Source organism: Chiloscyllium punctatum, chromosome 8 (genome assembly GCF_047496795.1).
Source record: "Chiloscyllium punctatum isolate Juve2018m chromosome 8, sChiPun1.3, whole genome shotgun sequence".
Classification (NCBI taxonomy): Eukaryota; Metazoa; Chordata; class Chondrichthyes; order Orectolobiformes; family Hemiscylliidae; genus Chiloscyllium; species Chiloscyllium punctatum.
In genome coordinates, this window is record NC_092746.1 from 35,635,077 (window position 1) to 35,659,275 (window position 24,199).

The 24,199-nt window shown below is 39.1% G+C and overlaps 1 protein-coding gene across 4 annotated transcripts in view; it reads left to right on the forward strand.

The window, feature by feature from the left end:
* Positions 1 to 24,199, forward strand: part of ankmy2a (ankyrin repeat and MYND domain containing 2a) — a 38,737-nt gene that overhangs the window by 10,457 nt on the left and 4,081 nt on the right. For all 4 annotated transcript variants that reach the window (XR_011961303.1, XM_072575373.1, XM_072575371.1 and 1 more), the window contains 5 exons: positions 16,427 to 16,565; positions 19,585 to 19,683; positions 20,316 to 20,476; positions 21,775 to 21,989; positions 23,486 to 23,621. Coding sequence is in view for 3 of the 4 variants with exons in the window: in XM_072575373.1 (XP_072431474.1) it covers positions 16,427 to 16,565; positions 19,585 to 19,683; positions 20,316 to 20,476; positions 21,775 to 21,989; positions 23,486 to 23,621 (750 nt within the window). In the remaining variant the exon portion in view is untranslated. The remainder of the gene's footprint in view (positions 1 to 16,426; positions 16,566 to 19,584; positions 19,684 to 20,315; positions 20,477 to 21,774; positions 21,990 to 23,485; positions 23,622 to 24,199) is intronic.

Sequence of the window (24,199 nt, forward strand, 5' to 3'; positions counted from 1 at the left end):
TAAGTTTTTTCACAGGTTTCACAACATTCCTACTCAGATGTTGTGAACCTTTGGAATTCTTAAACTCCATCTTAAGAATGTTTTGAGGTAGAGATTTGCAGATTTCTGATTGGGGATGAGATAGGTAAAAGGCTGTTTGAACACTTCAGTGCCATGTTAGTATTGAATGGCAGGGCAGGCTTGACTTACTCCTGTTCCTATATTCCACTCTTGATTTCTTATGTAAAGTGAAAAATTCTTCGTGAAAAGTTCTTTTTGCATTATTGTGTATACTTTTAACTTTGAAGAAAGGTCATTGGACCCAAAGCGTTAACTTTGATCTCTCTGCTGAGCTTTTCTTGTTCCATTTCTTGTTACATTTCAACTTTCCTTGTTTTGGGCCTCGTTAATATACCCGTTCTGTGTATGTCGTGAATAGAGTAAAACCGAATTTCAGTACTTATTAATGACAGTTTCAGAAAGCTGTTAAACAACACAATGAGGAAAGTTGTTACCATATGACTGAACTTAGCAATAATCTTAATTTTAAAAGTCAATATATGCAGACAATTTACAGTGTATCTTCTGTGGATTTGGGATGCTACCAATTATGTTACAAACTACTGTAAAGGTACTTGTCGCTAAGGAAATTTCATACAGGATTGCACATTATCATCATCCTACTAGATATGTTAATTGCTTTGACCACACAGTTTTGAATAGCAATCAGGTTAGAAGTCAGCATTGCTCCATTCCACATATATTAATAATACTGATAGCTATTGCATTATAGAAGAACTATGTTCTTATGCATCCCTGCATTACAGAAAATCACACTTTAGAAATTATGCTTAAAGTGTTGGTGATTTAATTGTTACAGCCAACACAGGTTTTAAGAGTTTGTGCTTTAGAAATGGAGTACCCAATCCACCAATCGTGTTACAGTGAATTTGTGTTGATGGGCAGCACGGTGGCTCAGTGGTTACGACTGCTGTCTCTCAGCGCCAGGAACCTGGGTTCAATTCCAGCCTCGGGTGGCTCTCTGTGTGGAGTTTGCACATTCCCCCTGTGTCTGCGTGGGTTTCCTCTGGGTGCTCCGGTTTCCTTCCACAATCCAAAGATGTGCAGGTTAAGTGAACTGGCCATGCTAAATTGCCCGTAATGTTCAGGGATGTGTAGGTTAGGTGCATTACTCAGGGGTAAATATGGAGTAATAGGGTAAGGGAATGGATCTGGGTGGGTTGCTCTTCGGATGGTTGGTTTGGACTTGGTGGACCAAAGGGCCTGTTTCTATACTGTAGGGATTCTATGATTTAATGAAACTCATGTTAAAGCACAATAACCTGTATCAACAAACAAACTTGAAGCTACAAAGGAAAACTTCTGACCTATACTATTTTTCAAAGCCAGCCAGCAACCTGTATTTGCTCTCTGCAAGTAGATATTTTGTTATTTTTGAATAAATTTTTTTTGAAGAAGTGGAGTTTCCTACAATTTCTTCGCTAGTTCATCAGCCATTACCACAGATGAATTCCAGGCTGCTAACACCTGTTTCACCTCATTGTGAAAAGGAGATTGTATCCTTCGATTGTTCTTGTACACAAGTTGTTACTCGTTGAATAATCCCTTTTATCCTTTTCAATTCCAACTCTCTGTTTTGTAAGCATGCTTGTAGTGCACCGTGCTTTCCCCCACGGATATGGGTTGGGTGCTAGCAGATGGGACGAGGTTGGCTTGGGATATCTGGTCAACATGGACGAGTTGGACCACTGGGTCTATTTCCATGCTGTACATCTCTATTATTCTGTGTGAAATGAATCCTACTTGTGGTACAATGTTTCCAGAATGCTGTTTCCTTAAAAGGTCAGAGGCTATTGCCTGAGGGGTTGGGGATGTTTGCCTGCAGTGTTTAATGGGGAGAAAAGGAAAAATATAAAGCACAACCCCTCTCTGAATCGGTAATGAGAATAGGGAGACATTTGTTTTAGAACTTACAATCTGCCTATTAATAACCCTCATATGTTATCCGATTTTTTTTTGTTTTGGCAATATCAATTCAGTCAACTTATATACTTCGTTCTGTATGCAGCTGAGCATGCAATTTGCCCCATCATTTCACTTTGTAGGAAGGGAGTGTAACACTTGGAGATGTTGATATTCACACACCACTGTAATCTAAGGTTCCATCTACCCTATGGGTGAGCTTTAACAAATTGTCCCAAAAATTGATTATCTGCTTTTTTTTGCTGTTTGTGTCCTAACCAGTTATAAATTGTCACATTTCTCTTCATTACAAAGTTAAGCGTATACCAAAATACTACTTTAGCTATTGAGCACTTGGGACATCTTAAGCATATGAACAATGCCTCGCAATATTGTTTTGCTTTCGTTTATAAGAAAGAAGGTATGAGGTTGTTTGCACTGGCTTGGAAATCTAGAACACAGGGCCACAGTCTCAAGATAAAGAAAATGAGATGAAATAAAACATCTTTCAAAGTATTGTGAATCTTGTGATTATTACTGCAAAAGGTTGTGGATCCTTTTATTATGAAATATATTAAATGCTGAGAGGCAGATTTTTGGTGTCTCTGAAGTGAGGATTTAGAGAGCAGATAGGATAATGGAGAGTTCTAAGCAATGCACAGAAGGTATCCAAGGACTTTGAGTATGTACTGGAAAGGTCTAGAAGAATGGTTCCAAGGTTGAGGAATTTCAGTGGATAGATTTGAGAAACTGTGCCTGTTATCAAAAAGAGAACAGTTGGGTTTTTTTGAGGTACTCAAAATCATGTCTAGAATAGGGAGAGAATGTGCTGTTGGTGGCAGAGTGTAGAACTAGATGATACAGATTTAAGAAAGGTAAAAGAGGCATTGGTGACATTTGAGGAAAAGCTTTTTATCATGCAGAAAGTGTTTAGAATCTGGATTACACAGCCTGTGCGTATGGTGGAAGCAAATTCAATTGAAACCTTCAAAGGAGAATTGGATAGTTAGAGGGGCTAACTGGAAAATGTTGGGAGATTGGAACAAGTGTGATCTTTTTGGAGATTGGATATGGACATGATTGATTAAATAGCCTCCACTGTGCTGTAAATATTGTGATTCCATTCTCGAATTCCCCTCTTCCTTATTGGATTTGGGATTAATTGTCCCAGCTTTTCCTGCAATTAACTCCTCAAATTATTCTTCAGGGTAACCTGTTGTCCAGTTTATCAAGCAGGTGTCAAAGCTGTTTTCCTTATATCATCTCAAGACATGGCTAATTGTTTTCAGTTTCTGTGTAGCAATTTGTCCTTGTCCTTTTTCATCTCAAGAAACAATTTATTCTAGAAAGACTTATTGCTGCTTTCAGTCCATGAAGTCACTAAACTTGAGAAGTTTGTTATCACAACAGTGTGGATTTTGCATCTCATCTCATTGAGAAGGCATATAAAAATGTGGGCAATCTTCCAGCTTGGGCTGACCAGTAGCAAGTAACATTTTGTATCACAAATGCCAGGCAATGAACATGTCAAATAAGAGACAATCTAACCACTGCCCTTTGATATTCAATGGTGTTACCATCATTAAATCTTCCACTACCAACATACTAGGAGTTACCATTGACCAGAAACTCTATTGACTTGTCACATAAACACAGTCTCAACTCAGAGACTGTGAATTCCAAAATAAGTAACTCCCCTCCTGTAGCCCATCTACCTCTACAAAGCACAAGTCAGGATTGTGATGGAATGCTTTCTGTTAGTCTGGATGGCTACAGCTCCAACAACATATGAGCTTGACACTATCCAGGCCAAAACAGCCTGTTTGCTTGGCACCACATCTGTGAGTGTTCACATCCTCCATTGTCGATGCTTAGTAGCATTGTGCATCATCTATAAGATGCCCCACAGAAATTCACCAAAGATCTTTCGGCAGCACCTTCCAAACCCATGACCACTTCCATCTGGAAGGATGAGAGCAGCAGATACATGGAATCATCACCACCACTTTAAAGTTTCCTTCTTTATGACATTGAGTCAACCTCTGGTACATGGACTGCAGTGATCCCAGAAAGCAGCTCACCACTACCTTCAAACACCTAGGGGTGCAGGTACATAGTTCCTTAAAAGTGTCAACACGTTTGCCGTACTTGCCTTCATTAGTCAGAGCACGGAGTACAAGAGTTGGAACATCATGTTAAGACTATACTAGAGATTGATAAGACCACATTTGGAGTATATTGTACAGTTCTGGTCACCCTGCTATGGGAATTAAACTGAAAGAATTACAAGGATGTTCCCACCTCTGAAAAGTTTGAGTTACAAGGGCTGGGACATTTTCCCCCTGGAGCATAGGCAGCTGAGGTGTGACCTTATTGAGGTTTAAAAAATCATGAGCATGAATAAGATGAATAGCCAAATTCTTTTCCCCAGAATAGAGGAATGCAAAACTAAAAGGTATAGGTTTAAGCTGAGAGGTGGAAGATTTAAAAGGGACCTGAGGGGCAACCTTTTCATAGACAAGGTAGTGCATACATGGGAAAAAAACTACAGAGGAAATGGCACAGGTGAGTACAGCTGCAACATTTAAAAGACATTTGGACAGGTACTTGGATAGGAAAGCTTTAGAGGGTTATGGACACGAGCAAATGGTACGAGTTCAGTTTATGAAACCTGCTGGCATTTTTGAGTTGGACTGAAGGACCTGTTTCCGTGCTATATGACGCTGTAACTATGGATGGGCAATAAATGCTGGCCAGCCAGTGACTTCCTGAGTGAATTTTTAAAAAGTCTTCTATGTAGGAGTGATTTAAAACTGGATGAATTCCATGAGCTTCTGCTTCATAAAAACAACCACTTCATCTGTTAGCTTGAAGATCTAATTATGCCAATACTGTTACCTTGCCTACCATGTTTTATGTCTACTCAATAAGCAACAAGTTTCTAAAACATTTTCAGCAACATTCCTGGAAACCGGATTGCTCCCAACTATACAGATGAGGGCAACAGGTGCTGGAAACACCATCTGCAGGCTACAGCATCTGATTTATTTATGTATTGTTCAGTCTTGTTTCACCTGAAAGCTTTGTGCAAATATCACCAGTACATGGTACGCAGTGATTCACAAAGATTCTGCTCCACTGTCTCCGAGGTTAATTTAAGGTTGGTGTGTACCAATGTCAGTGTCTTGAAAACCTCTATTTTGTTTTAAAATCTAATGCTGGAAGAAATGTTTTCTGTCATATACTTTGCCCTGGGTGAATTGCATTTGTCTGACTTTTGTAACCTCTACTGTGTCAGATGTCAATTCCAGATAAATGGCTCTAAGGAAAGTAATACGAAGTACTTTTTTTTTCAGGAATTGAAGCAAATGTTTTTGACATTTGATACTTCAGTTAAGTATTCATTTTCAGTGGAGGGTGCTGTATTAAGTAACAAAATACAATACTGGAACATCTGGTGTGGATTCTCCAGTTTCACATGTTACATCTGTGATTTTAAAGTAGCTTCCACTATTTTACTATTAATGTAGTCAGTCCAGAAAAGTTACTTTTATTTTAAGTTTTGTTTATGAACTGAAACAAATTCTTGGGACTTGAGGTAAATCATTTGCTTTCTAATGTGAAATCTTGTTTGGAATACTTATCATGAAAGGTCTCCTTCATCTTGTTTCAATTTCTCCCATTATCTCATTCTAACTTGCCTGTGTTTATTTTTATTGGGCCTTTCCCACAATTATCAACAATTTAACTGTCAAGTAGTTTTTATCAAAGACATATCTCCCCTATTACTGTTCAAATTTCTTTTTTCCTTATTAGATATTTTGATGTGTGGTTTTTCAGTGGCTACAGCCTCAGCTAACCCTGGCTAAGAAATCTGTTCTGTATTGCCGAGAGCGTATCATAGAAACATAGAAAATCTGGTTGAAAGTTTGGTTGCTGAACTGAAATGTTTGTTTTCAGACATTTCGTCACCATGCCAGGTAACCTCATCAGTGAGCCTCTGGTGAGGCGCTAGTTTTATATCTTGCTTTTTATTTATGTGTCTTGGTCTCTTAAGGTGGGTGGTATCATTTCAGGAAATGTTTTCAGAACATTAAAAGGAGCAGGATTGGGCAATTCGGCCCCCTGAACCTGATCCACTAGTTGATATGATCATTGCTGATTTCATCTCAGACTCAACTCCTTTCCTGCCCATTCACCATAATCCTTCAAACCATTATCAATTAGAAATCTGCTATCTCCTCCTTAAATCTACTCCATGTCCTTGGATTCATTACATTCTGGAAGAGTAAAATTTCATAGATTCACAATCCTCAGCAATTTCTCCTCTTCCCTATTTTAAAACTGGTCACTTCACCTAACAAAGAGTAGTGCTCCAAAAGCTTGTGCTTCGATTAAACCTGTTGGATTATAACCTGGTGTTGTGACTTCTGACTTTGTCCACCCAAATCCAACACTGGCACCTCCACTTCAAAGTAATTGATACATGTATATGTATTTTAAAAATGCAATTATGTAACCATTACCTGGAAGCTGATAAAGTCACAGTTAATGTATTTTGTTGTGTATGCATAAACCAGGAACATTTTAACATGTCACATCCTGTCCTTTTCAGTGCATCTCTGATCTCAATCCCAAATCCCACTCTGAGCAAACATGGAGCTGAGTCGAAGGGTGGAGATCCAGAGATGATGTCACAACTCAACATAGACTTGGCTGCTCAGGAAGCAGGTTTGCAGACTGAGTAGTGCCTGGAGAGAGTTAGAGAATGTACTTTTTGGAGTTGTAGTTTGCTAGGCATAAAGAGTGGGAGACAAAGGTCTGAGTTTGATGCTGAGTAGGTAATCAGTTCCTGGATTATTGTCTGTATTTACTAAGGTTGATTTAGTCATTAGGTTTGAAATAGCAAGAGAACTCTGCCTCATGCAGTGTCCACCCTGCAATATGTGGGAACACAGGGACCCTCCCAACATCTGTGATGACTATATATGCAGGAATATGTTCAGCTGCAGCTTCTGACTTGCTGCATGGAGCGCCTGGACATGTAGATGGATTCCCTGTGCTGCATCCATGAGACTCCATATGCTATCCATGACATTTAGCAAGCCAAGGCACATTACCAATAAGGACCACATAGACAAGTATTGAGTGACGACCAGGAAGATGAGTAAGCATGGGCAGACAGTGCAGGAATCCTGTCTGGCCATTCCCCTGTCAAAAAGATATGCTGTTTTGGATACTGTTGGGGAGGGGTGGTGTGGCCCCTCAGGAAAGTAGCTGCACAGCCAGATCAGTGGCACCATGATTGGCAGTGTTCTACAGCTGGGAGGCTCCAAGTGTAGGTGAGCAGTATTAATGGGGACTGTATTGTAAGGAGCAGAGATGGGCTTTTCTGTGGTTGCAACTGTGACTCCAAGATAGTGTGTTGCCTCCCTGGTCACAGGGTCAAGGTTGCCTCCTGAGCCAGCATAGGATATTCTCAAGAAGGTGGGTGAGCAGCCAGAAGTTGGGGTACAGATTGGTGAAAAACAACATGGACAGAAAGAGATGAGGTCCTGTAAAGGGAGTTGGGTAGGAAGTTGAAAAGCAGTACCTGTAGGATTATAATCTCTGGATTACTTCCTGTGCCACATGCCTGTGAGGCTAAGAATCAGAAGATGGTATGGTTAAATATGTAGCTTAACAACTAGTGTAAAAGGGAGGATTTCAGAAATGTGCATCATTAAAATGTCTTCCAAAGCAATTAAGACCTCCACATGAAGAATGGGTTACACCTAAACTGTAAGTGCCCCAAGCTCCTGGAAGGGCGGTTTGCTCATCCACTCAGGAGATTTTAAACTTTGTAACAGAGGTGCATGAATCAGTGTTGTAGGATAGCAAGGTTGAGAGTGTGGTGCTGGAAAAGCACAGCAGGTCAGATAGTATCCAAGGAGAAGAAGAATCAATGTTTTGGGCGTAAGTCCTTCAAGTAAAATGACTGAGGAGGAGTCTGCGACTAAGGCCAGAGTCTACAAGGAAGAAGAGACAGGGAGACGTAACTGAACACTGTGTGACTGGCTGTCTGAAGTGTACTTGTAATGTGAGGAGTAGGGCAACTTAGGGCTTGGATTAATCTGTATGGTTATGATGTTGTAGATGTTACAAAGATTTAATTAGGGAGGGATAAGACTGGCAGCTGAACAGGATTTCGATGTCTCCGGCAAAATAGTGGGACATATAAGTGGTGGTGGAATTGCATTACTGAGGAGGGATGCCTTGCATGGCTCATCCAGTGAAGCCATGTGGCAGGAGCTCAGGAATAAGAAGGGTGTAATCACTTCAATGGGATTGGACTACAGGCTTCTCTCCAGCCAGTGGATAATAGAGGAACAGATATGTGGGCTGACTATGGAACCATGTAGAAGTACCAGGTGGTTGTGGTGGATGATTTTACCTTCGTCAATATCAACTGGGAAATTGCTTAGTGTCAGGGGTTTGGATGGGTGTGGAATTTGTTGGGTGTTTTTGCTGAAAGTGGAAACACAAGTAGATAAGGCATGCTTGTCTTAATCAGTCAGGGCAAAGGGTATTAAAAATTGGTAAGTCGTGTTATAACTGTATAGAACTTTATTTAGGCCACAGTTGGAATGTTGCATATAGTTCTGCCACTTCGGGCTGCACTACCAGAAAGATGTGGGGACTTTGAAAAGAGTATGGAAACAGTTTACCAGGATGTTGCCTGGTTTGGAGAGTATTAGTAGTGAAGAGAGCTTGGCAAACTTGGTTTGTTTTCTCTTGAATGTTGAAGGATAAGAGGTGATCTGGTAGAATTTACAAAATTGAGAGGCAAGGATAGTCTTTATCCTAATATAGAAATGTCAGTAACTAGGGGGACATGGGTTTACAGTAAAAGAGGCAAAGTTTAAAGGAGAATTGAGAGGTGTTTTTATTTAGCACGAAGTGTAGATAAGTGCTACCAGAGGAAATGGTGGACACAGATAAAATAGCAATGTTTATGAGGCATCTTGACAGGTATGAATAGGCAGGGAATAGAGGGATACATAGTAAAAGGAGGGATGTGTAAGGTTTGGGAAACTGAAGAGAAACTGAGCCCAAAAGAATAGAAAGATGGAAAAGAACTTGAACAAGCAGTAAAGAGGGCTAAAAAGGACCATGAAATGTCTCTGGCAAACGGGATTAAGGAAAATCCCAAGGTGTTTTTGCAAGAGGATAGCTAAAGAGGCAGTCTGCTCAAGGACAAAAGAGTGAAGTTACGTGTGGATTTGGAGGAGGTTAGTGAGCTCCTTAATAAAAACGTTGCCTCCTTCATGAACAGAGATGCAATCATGAGGGTTGGTAAGTCTCAGGTGGGTATGTTGATAATCCAAGGCATGTCAATATGTTAAAGGAAGTATTGGGTGTTTTGAAAAGCATAAAGGTAGTCAAAAAGTGATTAGTTTAGAACCCAGGCTGGGTGGACTGAAGGGCCTTTTCCTGTGCTGTTCTCGCTATCGGGTTTTTTTTTATTTATTTGTGGGATGTGGGCATTGCTTAGCTGACCAGCATTTTATTGTCTGTCCATTGTTGCCCTTGAGAAGGTGTTGGTGAACTGCCGTCTTGAACCACTGCAGCCACATGCTGCAGGTTCACCCACCATGCCATTAGGAAGGAAATTGGTTGTCTTTGACCCATCCACAGTGAAGGAACTGTGATATATTTCTAAGTCAGGATAGCAAGTGATGTGGAGGGGAACTTTGCAGTTGGTGGTGTTCCCATGTATCTGTTGCTGTTGTCTTTCGAGATCAGTAATCATGGATTTGAAAGGTGCTACCTAAGGATATTTGGTGAATTTCTACAGTGCATCCTACAGTTAGTATACACTGCTGCTACTGACCATCAGGGGTGAAGGGAGTGAATGCTTCTGGAGGTGGTGTCAAGCTTCTTGAGTGTTGTTGGAGCTGCACCCAGTTACACCAAGCAAGTGGGGAGGATTCCATCACATTCCTAACTTCTGCCTTGTGGGTGGTGAACAAGCTTTTAAGAGTCGGGAGATGAGTTACTTGCTGCAGCATTCTTAACCTTTGACCTACTTTTGTAGCCACTTTGTTGTTGTTTGAGTTTCTTGTCAATGGTAACCCCAAGGATGTTGATAGTGGGGGGCTCAATTATGCTCACATCATTGTGTCAAGGGACCATGATTAGGTTGTCTCTTATTGGAGATGGTCATTGCCTGGCATTTGTATGCTTCAATGTTACTTGCCACTTGTCAACCCAAGCCTGGATACTATCCAGATCTTGTTGTATTTAAACATGGGCTGCTTTGGTATCGGAGGAGTTGCGAATGGTGCTGAACACGGCAATCATCGGCAAATATCCCTACTTCCGACCTTTTATGATAGAGGGAAGGTCATTAATAAAGCAGCTGAAGATGGTTGGGCCTAGGACATAATCCTCAGGAACTGCTGCAGAGATGTCCTGGAGCTTAAATGAATGACTTGCAACAACCATAACCATCTTCCTATGTTCCAATAGAGAGTTTGATCCCTGATTCTCATTGATTCCAGTTTTGCTGGACTCCTTGATGCCACACTGTCGAAAGTGGCCTTGCTGTCAAGGGTTTGAGAAGGTAATCTAATAGTTTCCTTCTCACTGTTGCAAGACTGACTGGTCTGTAATTCACTGATTTATCCGTACCACCTTTCTTCAAATTAGCTTTCCTCATCTTCCATGCAGCCTGGGATACAACTCATCCGGATATGGCAATTTTATCCACTTTTAAGCCCACAAAACCTCTGATACTTCCTCACTACATAGGTCAAACCTTGTTTATCACCTGACATGGCTGACAGAAAATACATGCACACAATATCTTTGAACAAGTCCTCTATAGTGATTAATTTTATGACAAACTTAACACTCTTATGCTAAACTATTGATGCATATCCTCTTGATAATATGGAAGCAAATGGATAAGTCATTTCAAGGTTAATTGAAGTTAGTTTAGGCTGGAGATCAGAACTCTGGTTTTGATTGCACAAATATTTCCATTTCTTAAAAATAGTGTATCTGATTAAAAATTAATTATTTGGTTTCTTTATTCTTACTTGCTGAAGACTGACACACAGTGGCCTTGGACAGGGTTTGCCATCAAAATTGTGATGGGCTTCTGAAAGTGTGATGAACAGGACATTCTTGCATTAATATTTATCAAGATGTGAACAAATCTCCAAGGAGCTGTTCAAGCTAAGTTAGAAAATATTGGTTCATGAGATTGGAGCACCATACCATGCAAAACACAATGTTACGTTCTTCTAAATGTAGACATGTGTCTCTTTAAGGACATAACGCCTGATTGATGTGGAGTGTATATTGGAAGAGTTCTTACATATGTTAATTATGAAACAAAATCTCTGAGCCAGGATAGATGTAATCCTCTATTATTGGGCATTGGAGGTGGGGATTAGAGTGCAGGGAAAGCGAGAAACGAAAATCCTCTACTCTGGATCTCATGAGATTCCCTAATCGGCATGTTCAGTCATGTGGAAACCCGTATCAGAAACTTGTGACCTGAAGTAGACATCATCGTCAAATCAAGGGATAGTCAACCATGATTAGGAGGCGCATTCTGAATAGAACATAATGCTACTGAGAAAATAATGGAGAGCACTTCTAAAGAATAGAATAAAATATCCTTTATTGTCACAGTGCATTACCATTGTGAATAAGGAAACAGGTACACATTCTTTCAAATACTTGCTTCAGTTGTCTTAGTAAAGGTTTGTTGTGCAATTTGAAGATTTTAAAGCTCTGAAATGAGATACAAACAGGAACAAAGTACAGTTTGCCTCTCCCTCAGCCGATGGTACATGTGATGAGTTAATAGGGCAAGAAATCAGATTATTGGTATGGAATTAGAACTGGCACTGACTTTCCTTCCACCATAAGTAGCAAGATCAAATCTTGGGGTTCAGGCGTTGAGATGTCTATTTTGTATCTCATTTGCATTTCATTAACTACACAGCGCTCGATATCAGCTTCCTTTTCACATTTAACTTTTCTGCAGTCAAAAAACACACGCTTCAAAAACTCAAAAGTAAAAACCAAGTGGGTAACTTTTTGAGTTGGGTTCTCCAATTTGAGTCTGTCAGCTTGCAGCTGTGCCAGTCGTCTTTCTTCTCTTTACATTACTTTACTTTAGATGGAGTTGCTACAACTGACAGCTGCCCTCATTTCAAGGAACGTGGACCATTTGGGCAATCTTACGCAAGGTATGGATATATCACACTAAACTATTTATTAGAGCTTTAAATTTGGTTCCTTCCAACTGCCACTCATTCCCTTTTGTAAGAATACATTCTTCACGATGAAACTGAATGCTGCCAGGGCTCAGGCATCCCTTTTAATAACATCTCAATTCTTTTTCTGTCTGATTAGTTGCAACTAATCTAAGAAATAATGGCTGTGAGAAATCGAACTATTCAAACTAGTAGTGCCTCAATAAGAAGTGTGCAAAAGAGTCAAAGAACAGTTTCTACATGCTCAACACAAACAGAAATAGCCATTTCCTGCTGCATAGCCTTGGCAGAGAGAAACAGCAGGATGTGACTCACCAGTGAGGTTGAAAGTTCTGACAAGGAACTTATTGACAGACTTCAGTGCAGCTCTCTGCAATTAAGTCCCACCCAGTGAAGAATAAGACTGACAATATCTCAAGCTGTACCCTCACCTATGCCAACTGTTGAATAAGGACCTTGTAACAGTTGGATCTCTTGGTTACATATGCCTTTCTTTTGCAAACAGGTCATTTCAGAAGAATTGGGAACCTCTCTAAGATTTCACAGTCCCCTACACGTATGTGTATTCAGATGTCACTAATGCAATATTTGCCAGAGCCCACCTATCCAAAATGTCCTTTCTTGACACGATCAGTCAAGCAGCAAGGGCACTAGGATTTGCATTGATCACTGGATTCCTGCAGTTTCAGGTTACAAACAATTGCATGAACGTGACTCAGAGTAGCCATAGATTACAGAAGAGAATGCCAACCTTTAATATTCAACTTATTGTAACCATGACAGTCAGATTGTGGAAACGTGTGCTAGATACCCAGGGAGCTGCCATGACTCAAGAACCGGAGTGATCGCATATATCAGACAATTTCCCATGTACGACCTGTAGAAGGATGGTTGGTGGATGGATGATGAGAGAGATTGGCTTCAAACCTGCCTTGTGGCATTCTTTTTTATTATTATTATAAAAGAGAATCCTCAGATGACGACAAACCAAGTGTACATTGTTGTTCACACTTAACCCAGGGTGATCATGACCCAGACCATGAGTCTCCTGGAGGTAAAGTTTCAATGCCTGGACCAGTCATGCTGTACATGTTGTATACCCCTGCAAGTCTCCTGCACCATAGTGGTGTTTTGTGTCCACCACACCTTGAGTCACCAAAGAGGAGAATACATAGCATGAAGACAAGATGCAGGAGAAGAATCCTCAGAATAAAAATGAGGGTGAGAATCCTGAAATGCACCAGAAGCAATATGGAAGAGAAAGATGATAAAATGGGCTAGGGTGGAGATTAGAGCCACCAGCTTCCAGGATGGTTGTCCCTGTGGCATTCTGTTTATTGGGCCTTTGACTGCTGATGTTGTCCTTCCCAGATACAGACTTGCTGTCCTTGGCATGACCAACTGCAGACATAGTGGTGTCACTGGTAGTAGGGAGGTGGAAGGGCATAGGAGTGTCTTGGGAAGAATCTTCCTGGGTGCCCATCTGTCACTACTCCTCCTTTTGATATCTTTAGGCACCACCCTGTTTCGTTGAGTGGAAGGGGCATCAAATAAGGTGTAGGGCCAAACATATTTCTAGCGATCACTGCGCATTCTGTTGAATCTGGGTTTCCAAGGTGACCACTGCATTGTGCAAGGAGGCATCCAACGAGGCAAACCCATGGTGAAGCCATCACAATGAGGAGAACGTGGAAGAGTTCCTCTGTCTTTCGTTCCAGATGATTGAGGGCTTCTGGCAGATCTGCCTGGTCATCCTGCAGAGGAAGATGTCACTTGTGCTGATTACAAAGCTGTGTCTTTTGTATGGTGCTCAGCGGTGCTTGGTTTCTGGTAGTCTTAACTTCAGACACCTGAGGCATTCCTTCCTTAATCAACTGTGCAAGTATATCAGTGATATGTTCACCTGAGCTGTATTGTCCCTGAGTTTAGTCTAGATAACAAACACTTGGAGGTGATTATCATGGTGATGGTGAAGGGTGCAGGTGAATACCTTGCTGGTGTTTTCCTGAGGGTTCACACATTTGCATCCTCTGAGGTGGTGTTGTTGCTTCTTCCTGACTAATGATCCCTAGTGCCTACAAAAGAGAAAACAACAGATTTGTTGTAGATGAAGGTAGCCACTTTGGAAACCCAGGTTCAGCATAATGCTCAACAGCTGCTAGAATAACATATGCATAACAATATGTTAGAGTGGTTGGTCATGTGAATGATGGCTTTGTGAGAATGAGATAACAAAACAGATGGATCCTTGTGGAGCATAGGAGATCTACTACTGACTACTATTCACCACTTCTGCCTGTCACTCTTTATTGGAGTCACAAAACTGACCATGCTGCAATCTTTTGCCAGGATTGACGAGTCTGACGAGATGACCGCCATACCCAATCAGCTGGGAAGTGTTCTGACCTTTTGATGCTCTCCGTCAGCACCCAGGCAGTGCTTGGGGTGTATTTTGCTATAAGCTAGAGTTTGCTGCCTTAGGATTTGCATTCAATTTTCAGGTGGTCATCACAGGCTCTTGGCTGCAGTAATTGGAATGGTATCCAGGTCACCTTTTAAATATGGTACCAAGCCTTCAAGACAGGAAGTGGGTGAGAGCTTCTGGTCTGCTCGCCACTCCATTTGCTGAGTAACTTGCACAATCATTTGCTTGTGTAGGATCTGCTGGAAGGATAAAAGGAGCAGTACACAATCTGTCAACATCATTTACCCCAAACCATACAGAGTTTCATACATCCAAAATGCATCATAATTTTAATATCAAATTGAAACATTCCACCTACATTGTTTAGGAGCTTGTTGGAAGAACAGATCATTTTAAGAAAAGAGGGAAGAGTAGCAGAAACAAATTGAGTACAAGGAGGAAATCAATACTCCGTAGTCCGAATGCAGAACAAAATACAATTAATGTTTCTGGTTAATATTTTATCAATTCCTACTTTACTTACATTTCTACCTTTTTTCTATTCTGATGAAGGGTAACTGACCTGAAACTTCAAATCTGTTTCTTTCTCCATAGATACTGTCAGATCAACTAGTTTTCAATTTTTATTATGAATTTCCAGCATCAGCAATATTTTGTATTTAGCAGCTATAGTTTTCTCCTTACTGTATAAGTACCGACAGATGGCTGGAAGGAGCTGCAAGAGTAGTAAACAAACAATGCAGTTCTGAATTCTGTATGAAAAAGTGTCAACCCACTGATTTTGTAGCAAAGTCTTTATTAGCTAATGTTGTAACAGCATTCATACTGTATTGAGGATTGTAGTCTTGGAAGCAATCAGTCCACTAAGTAGTGTTGCACATATTAGATAACACCCAGTTCATGGTTTTAGCCCAGTTCATGATTTTGCAGCATGGTGTATATTTCCAAGATCTGATGGCAGAATGAAACAGTAAGTTGTGGTCAAGCCACTGAAGTGAGAAGTTTCGGGGGCCAAATAGGCTATTCATCCATGTTCTTGTGAGAGGGGATGGAACAACGTTGAGTGATTAGCTGAGTGTTGATATGTTTTGAGTAAGGTAATGTTGTAATGTGCTCAGTTGTCTATCCTCAAGGTGCAACCGTCATTTGGATGGTAAGTTAGTTTTGTAGATATATAAATCGATAGAATGTTTTCCTACTGTCATCTTATGAAATTGAACTGTGATCTCAAGAAATACTGTCAGAAAAAAAAATAATTGGACTTTCTGTTTATGCTTGTGCAAATAACAAGTCATTATTGTTGTCATAAAGAAGATGAGTGGATACTGCATAGGAAGTAAAGGTGAAGAAACTGAGGCACAACTAATAACTTTTGTACATTGAAGATAGTAAGAAGATGGTTTTTGAAAGAGGATTTTAGTATGATGTAGTTACACGAGGTTATTCCAATCGTGGAACGGAGTGTAGGAATTGAACAGCAATCTAATTTGACGGAACTCAAGGTTAGTGTTGGGATGTAATACTGAAAAAGATTTTCTAAGGAAAAGGATCTCATTATCAATTTGATTGGACATTGGGAGCCTGTGAAATTTGCACGTAGGGGTAAGGAATCATGAGGTTCTGTGTTTTCTTACTCGAACTCTCCTGCACAATTGTGCTGAGTAACTCCAGTTTTTGAAGCACAGCAGTGGAAGATTATTTGACCGCATTTTAAATATATGAATTGTATGAACTATGTTTTTTAATTTTTTTGCTTTTTTTGTAGCATGGAATGACTCCTTTAATGCATGCTGCATATAAAGGCAAGGCTGAAATGTGCAAGCTGCTCTTGCAACATGGCGCAGATGTGAATTGTAACGAACATGAGCACGGTTATACAGCCCTTATGTTTGCTGGACTTTCAGGTAACCTCTTTGTTTTGTGCTGCAGTGTTACATTGATAGAACCCTTGGTGTCTGGTGAACGGGTTGACTTAAAACAGGTGTTAGTTCAGCAAACCTTTTTTTCAAACCAGAACCTTATGAATCAGAACTCTTAATAAACTAGCAAAAATTATATTCCAGAATTTTACTGTATCTGTATGATATCTAACTAGTCAGTTGAGGGTGAGTGAAAAGACAGTTTGCGGGAAGTTTTATTTAGACAAATTGTATTATTAAGTGATTCTTGCTGTAAATAAAATTTAACAATGATGTGTATAGCCCACTGAATTATGTTTCTATTACTTAATGTGTGATTTTACATTGTTTACGTGGACCTCTTGAACAACCAGAATATTTGATCAACCAGCATACTCCTGGTCTTATAAGTGCCAGTTAATAAAGCGCTTGCTGTATTCTCTTCCCTCTGCATAGCATAAATTAAAATGTTTAAATAGTACTGTCTAAGTTGTGGAATCAGCAAAAATGAACTTTCATTGATCTAAAACATGGAAAATGGGGAATAGGGGGTTTCTCAGGTAGACAGGAGTGGGGAATGACCTGTACAGATTACACCAACTCTTCTCCTTCATACCTGCTGAATTTCCTACTCCTTCCTCACCTGCACCCGCTTCAGGCTTCCACTCTTTCATTCCCTTGCATTCCCCTCACAGGCCATCTTGGAACCCTTCCATGAGTCTTCCCCTTCTCCACTGTCTCCCAGGCCTTCTGTGGGCCAGTGCTAGACCCAACCTCAGGGTTGAGAGAGTCCTACCATTGTGGAACCTGACTGTGGAGTCCTGAGCACATCTCCCCCTCTCCCTCTCTTTTCATAGAAACTACAGGCGAAATCTGTTTTGTACGCTAGACCATTGTGCTGTTGTACACCACTGAGTCATGGCATTTATCAAATAGTCTCTTGACGCAATATATTTTTCAAGTTTTAAGTTTCACATGTCAAAGAACTACTTGACGTTATGGTAATTTTGTTAGCCAAATACATCCATTCACCAGTAAAACAGGACAAGGCAATTTGATAATGTTAATTAGCTCTCAATTTTTAAATGTGAAACTAAATAGCAGAGCCACACAGACTGAAACATTAATCAAGGTCCCTCAGAGTTAGAAGAATCATCATCCACATCATTCACTCTCTAATCTTTGAAGTCATTCCATCAAACCAATGGAAATCTAATTAAAACATGATCATAAAACTACTTTTGTGCATTTTCTTGCAATTGACCAGAGTGCGCTGTCTGAACATAGATCAATCACTTGTATCTTCAGTAAAATGAATAGGAGTAAGCCACTGAAATCTTCAACCCAAAAGAGAAAATGCTGGAAAAGCTCCAAAGGGTCAGTTAGACTCAATGTCAGCTCTTTTCTCTCCTTACAGATGCTGCCAGACCTGCTGAGATGTTCCAGCATTTTCTCTTTTGGTTTCAGATTCCAGCATCCGCAGTAATTTGCTTTTATACTGAAATCCTCAAGTCTGTTTTGCCAAGTCAGTTTATTCAGCAATTATCTGAAATTGCAGTTTCTTTGCATCCAAAACCTTGTGGAGGGAATCTTCTTGATATCACTTTTAAATAAGCTTTTGATTTTTAAGGTTTGTTTGTTTGTTTGTTTCTCTCCCTTGTTTCGGATTTCCCCACCAAAGGAAATGGTTTACCTGCATGTACCCTGTCAAATCTCTGTATGTCATATCAAATAGATTGATGAAATCACTTCTCTGTATTCTACTCTTGAGGGAATATAGAGAGATTCTGTGACCTGTTTGTCGAAGCCCAGTTTATTTGGTATATCTGCAATGTGCTTTTTCCAAGCCCACTATATTTCTCCTTGGGTACTATGCCAACGATTTCTAAAATTTATTTTTCTTGGCATGTGGGCTGTACTGGCTAGATTGGCATTTAATGCCCATCCCTAATTGCCTGTGAGAAGATGGTGATAAACTGCTATTTAAACAGTGCAGTCTGTGTAATGTGGCTATCTCCAGAATGTTGTTAGGAAGCTATTTTCAGGATTTTACCAAAGCAGTAGCAACACAGTAGTGATATTTCTAAGTTAAGGTGGTGTGTGACTTGAAGGGAAATTTGTATGTGGTGGCGTTCGAATGCGCTAGCTGCTCATATAGTTCTCGTGGTAGGGGTCACGTGTCCGTACTCAAAGTGGGTCCTAGTCAAGCTTCAACATCACGATTGCATTTCAATCTCCATGAGATGAAGGCAAATGTTCCATTAACCTTATGATCACCACTTGTACCTATGGTCTAGTTTTTAGCAAATTGTACACAGACGCTCAAATCTATTTGATTTTCCACAGTTATTAATTTTTCACCATTTACACAGTATTCTGATTTTCTCTTCCATGAATCCAAATTCGTTGTCCTAAATTAAAATTTAATTTGCCATAGTTTCACCCACTGGTATTGTCTATCTTTTAGTAAATTCCTGTATCCAGCGATACAACTTTGTCAATTCATTACTTGAAATTGTTGATGTACTAGCAGAGACCTATAAATATTTGCACTATAATAATATTTTTATTGCAACAATACTTCTTCACATTCCCTACTACTTTGTCTTCCCTATGCATTCCATCTTCTGCCAAATTCAACTTACTCCTTTATATCCCAAATCCTGTCTATTTATATGTGGTGAAAAGCCGGTAAACACATAGGAATGATCTGCGGCAGACGAAACTCATCACACCCTCAAACTCTGGTAACAGTAGGGATCATAGTAATATTCTCCACCTCTCAAACCAGTTACCACACCCTGACACAAGATTAACACCAATTCCTTGTGCTTTTGTTTTTCCTAATAATTGCATGCTGAGTAGGGATGTCATTAATAGCGAGTAAACAATTGGGATATATTAAAGTCTTCAGGTGATAATAAATGCCCTTGGCAATTTAGTACTTTGTACTTTTTTAAAAAACAACTATGTATGTTCTATTTATATTCATGTTTCATTTGCGGGCTGTTTTATTTGACTATAGGTAGTAAAGAGATAACCAGGATGATACTGGAAGCTGGAGCTGAAATAGACGTTGTAAACTCTGTAGGTCGAACTGCAGCACAGATGGCTGCCTTTGTCGGTAAGTTATTGGCATGTACAATATTTAACTTCGGGCATATTTCTAATCTATAAGTTTTTAGTTTTTTTATATATATGTACAATTTTCTTAATTCTGAAGTATATCTCAGGTGCCTAATCAGTTTTATTGACATTATCTGACTAAATGCTGCAAAGTCCCAATCCAGTAGCTCATGTACCAAGTATATGCTCCAGTAAAACTAGTTACTATTGAGAATCTCTGTGAGATTTCGTTATGGAAAGCTTTTAAGTTAAAATTATATGAATGATCAGCAGTACAATCAAGTCACTTTGAAATCTTGCAGTCTATCCTTGGTCCTCCTTATTTATGAACATTTGAAATTGTGTTGCCACACTTTATAGACCACTTCCCAACTTCTATACATAACTTATATTCCTGGAGATTTTGACAAATAAAAACCTGACTACCCCAGTGTTGTTATGGATATTTAGGTTTTGAATGAAACTTGATCGTGGACTTTACGACTTGAGATGTGGGCTTTCCCAAAGGATGGAGGCACAGTATCAATTCCAGTTCTGAAAGATGTAACATTGTTGTATTTATTTTTTTAAATGAATCAGTGATCATGTTTTACTGAAAAGTATTATTGATGTTTGATACTGTTTTTTTAGGTCAGCATGACTGCGTAACTATTATCAACAATTTCTTTTCACGTGAAAGACTGGATTGCTACACAAAACCACAAGGCCTTGACAAAGAAGCGAAACTTCCAGTCAAATTAGCAGGGCCTTTGCACAAGATCATCATAACAACAAACCTTCACCCAGTTGCGGTGAGAAATCTTTGCTCATAATCCATGTGAAAGTTAGACCATGCTGCAGGTTTTATTTTAGTACTTATTTTCTCTTTTATTTAAATCTATCTTTGCCCCTTTTAAATTTCTGTTGATTTGCAGAATATTTCCAAAGTGGAAAGCTGCTGAGTGCCCATCCACAACATTTTTCTTGAAACAACCTTGAGGTTGTGTACAATATTTAACTTGCAACAACTTTTAATCCCTTTTAAGTAATTTTTATTTCCTGCACTGTTCGACATGACTGAATGGTTAGACTTTGTGAGATTCGGGATTTGTCGGAACAAATTTAGGCTTATTTCATGGCATAGTCCTAGATCATTCACTTGTTTTACTTCAAAGTGATTTATTGGCCATTCTTAAATCCCTGTTATGTTGTTGCATTTTCGAAAAAGAATTCTGCAATGGTACAGAAAAAGTTGTAATTTAGGTGTATTCTGTGTAACATTATAAATTTTTATTTATTTATTTGTAGAAAACTTTAAGTAGACCAGTTTATTGAAATTTTAACTCCGGAACTGCATTATTTATTTCTGTTAAATTTGTTTTGTCTTGTACCAGGCCGATGTAAGTAATCATGTAAAATAACAGTATTATCTGATATGGAAGATGTGTTGGCTACCTCATTATAGGGGGGGTAGTTAATATTTGAAATAAATACTTTTGTAAGATTGTGATTTGATTGTGGGAGGATAATTTACTGGGGGGAGATAGGTAGAGCTCTGGCTTTTATATCAAAGAAAATGAAGTTCACCAGGACATATAGTTCAGGCTGAAACACAGTTCTTATTAATTGTGAGATGAAATTTGTACCGAGGAAGAGAAACCAGAGACAATAGCAAAGAAGCTTCTAGTTTGTATAAAAAACAAATAATTTTTTCAAGATTAGAGTGGTGCTGAAATAGCACAGCAGGTCAGGCAGCACCCTGCTCCTCAGATGCTGCCTGACCTGCTGTGCTATTTCAGCACCACTCTAATCTTGACTCTAATCTCCAGTATCTGCAGTACCCACTTCTGCCTAAATAATTTTTTCAATCCATTTGATTTTCCACTTTCTCAGATTTTTTTTTGTGTCCTGATTTCTGATTTTAAATGGAAGAATAAATTTTCTTAAAATATATTACAGTGTAGTTAGGGTTGATTTCAAATCCTGATCAATTGACCAATGAAGAGCTATCCTACACTTTCAAGATAACAACCTAGAATTTAAGATTCAAGAGCTTCTTGTATACCATTTTTATTCTTTGTGTTTCTACTTATTGTCTGTGTTTCTCAAGATTGTGCTCATGGTTAAGGAAAATCCTTTACTGGCAGATGTTGATGCATTGCGCAAGTGCTATAGAGTACTGGATCTTATCATTGAAAAATGTATGAAACAGAGAGAAATCAATGAAGTGCTGGCAATGAAGATGCACTACCTCAGTTACATCTTCCAGAAGTGTATCAGTTTCTTAAAGGAGCATGAAAATAAACTTGATGGGCTTGTGAAAAGGTAAAAGATTTTGTTTTGGGGACAACAAATATTTGTTTGGTAGCACAAGTGTTGAGCATTGCTAAGGCACATTTTGTCAAAGCTATTGGTCTTCTACTCAGGACAATTCAAAAGAAATACCAATTTGAAGAATACCAACATTTTTTTCTGTATAACTAGAGTGCTGATTGGTTGGCAAGTGAAATCTGATTGGTAGAGACACTAGTTAATGATTGATCAGTTAACTGCCTGTGTTTGGTTAAATTTTAAACTGAAGTAGGTTGACTGATGGGTCCACAGCAAAGTGTCTAGCAAATAGTCAGCAATTCTCGCTCATACATTATAAATGTGGCTTTTCCCTTTAAATTTTTATTTTTGCACATTGTCCTGAGGAGTAATAGTGTTTTTTTTAATAAAACTCAAAAAGAAAGTCTTGCCCAGTGTGTAATTCATTAATAATGACATAATGTATAATTGAGTAGATTTTAATTTCAATACATCTATCATCAGGGGCGACATGGTGGCAGCACAGTAGTTAGCACTGCTGCCTCACATTGCCAGGGACCCAGGTTCGATTCCAGCCTTTGGTGACTATGTGTAGTATGCACATTCTCCCTGTGTTTGTGTGGGTTTCCTTCGGGTGCTCCAGTTTCCTCCCATAATCTAAAGGTGTGCAGCTTAGGTGAATTGGCTGTGCTAAATTGCCCATAGTATTCAGGGATGTATAGGTTAGATACAGGAGTCGGGGGTAAGTATAGGGGAATGGGTCTGGGTGGGATACTCTTCAGAGGGTCATTGTGGACTTAGTGGACTTCTTTCCACACAGTAGGGATTCTAATTCAAGTTTAGAATGTAGTAAAGAGATTCCTGCAGCGTTGGCTTCCGAGCAAGGAACACCGAACCTGTTTGGCAATTTATGTTTGATTTGTAGCGTCTCTGTTTCTATTTCCTGCAGTTTAATTATAATCAAATAGTATCATGGTTTAAAAAAAATTGTACAATATGCCTAAATGTATACTTTCCATTCTGTTTTGAAACTGCATGAAGTAGCATAGAAATATGAAAGGCATGTGGCATTGAAAGATTATATTGCAGTATACTTAGGGTTGATGTCAAATCCTGATCAATTGACCAAAACACTGGCTATTCTTCACTTGCAAAATGACAACCTAGAATTTAAGATTCAAGAGTTTCTTGTATATCATTTTTATTATTTGTGTTTCTGTTTCTTATCTGTGTTTCCCCATTGACTCATCATGTAGTCAAGGATGCAGGCCTTTGATACTCTGGACTGGTTGTTCTGCAATTTGTGGATAATGAGTGAAATGCCAGTTGTAAATCTCTTTAGATCTTTCACTGAAATAATGTTGGCTTCTAAAAACTGTTTGTGAAATTTATATAAACTTTAAAAGCATAACCACTTGTTATGGCAACCATATATTCAGCAATAAACAATGTGTTAAGATTTTTATGGTGGACTGAATTAAGTTCTCTTGTCCCTTTATTATTTTGTGCAGCTTATTAAAAGGGCGTGATACAGATGGTTTTCCATATTACCAAGAAAAATTTATAAGAGAATGTATCCGGAAGTTTCCATGGTGCGAAGCTACACTTCTGCAGCAGCTTGTCAGAACCATTGCTCCTGTTGAAATAGTAAGTTATATTGACATTGTTGAATCATATTGCTAAACAATATTTTATATGAATATTATATAATGTTCTCAGATCTTTTTTAAAAAAGAATCAGTGACATGTGTTGATATATGATGATCATTATTCATGTGCAACTGGTAAACTGAATTGTTGATGGACTGTTCAACTGTGGTGCATCAGGAAAGTTGACATCGAATGCCATCCAATCTACATATTTTATATTTCCAACAAGGCTTGTTGAATTGCAGACAACCCCAATTAATGAAAGCCATTTCACTTAAGAATAGTGAATATTTGTGATCAAATCTAGAACCACCTGTTCTCGAATAGTTTTGTTCCACAGAGGAACATGCTTTCAGTTGATTGTTATGGATTCATCAATGATTTATCCTCCATTTTAGCTTTTATTCTTTAATTATGAGTTTGAAACTGTTTTCCTGTGGCTTGATTTTTTGTGGTCTGTCTTCAAGCAATACCACTGTCAACTGGTTTCTAGGAAAGCTACCCACGGCACTGAATTTTAATTCCTACTTTTTCGAAATTAGATTAAATCTGATATGTAGTTAAAATCCAGTTAT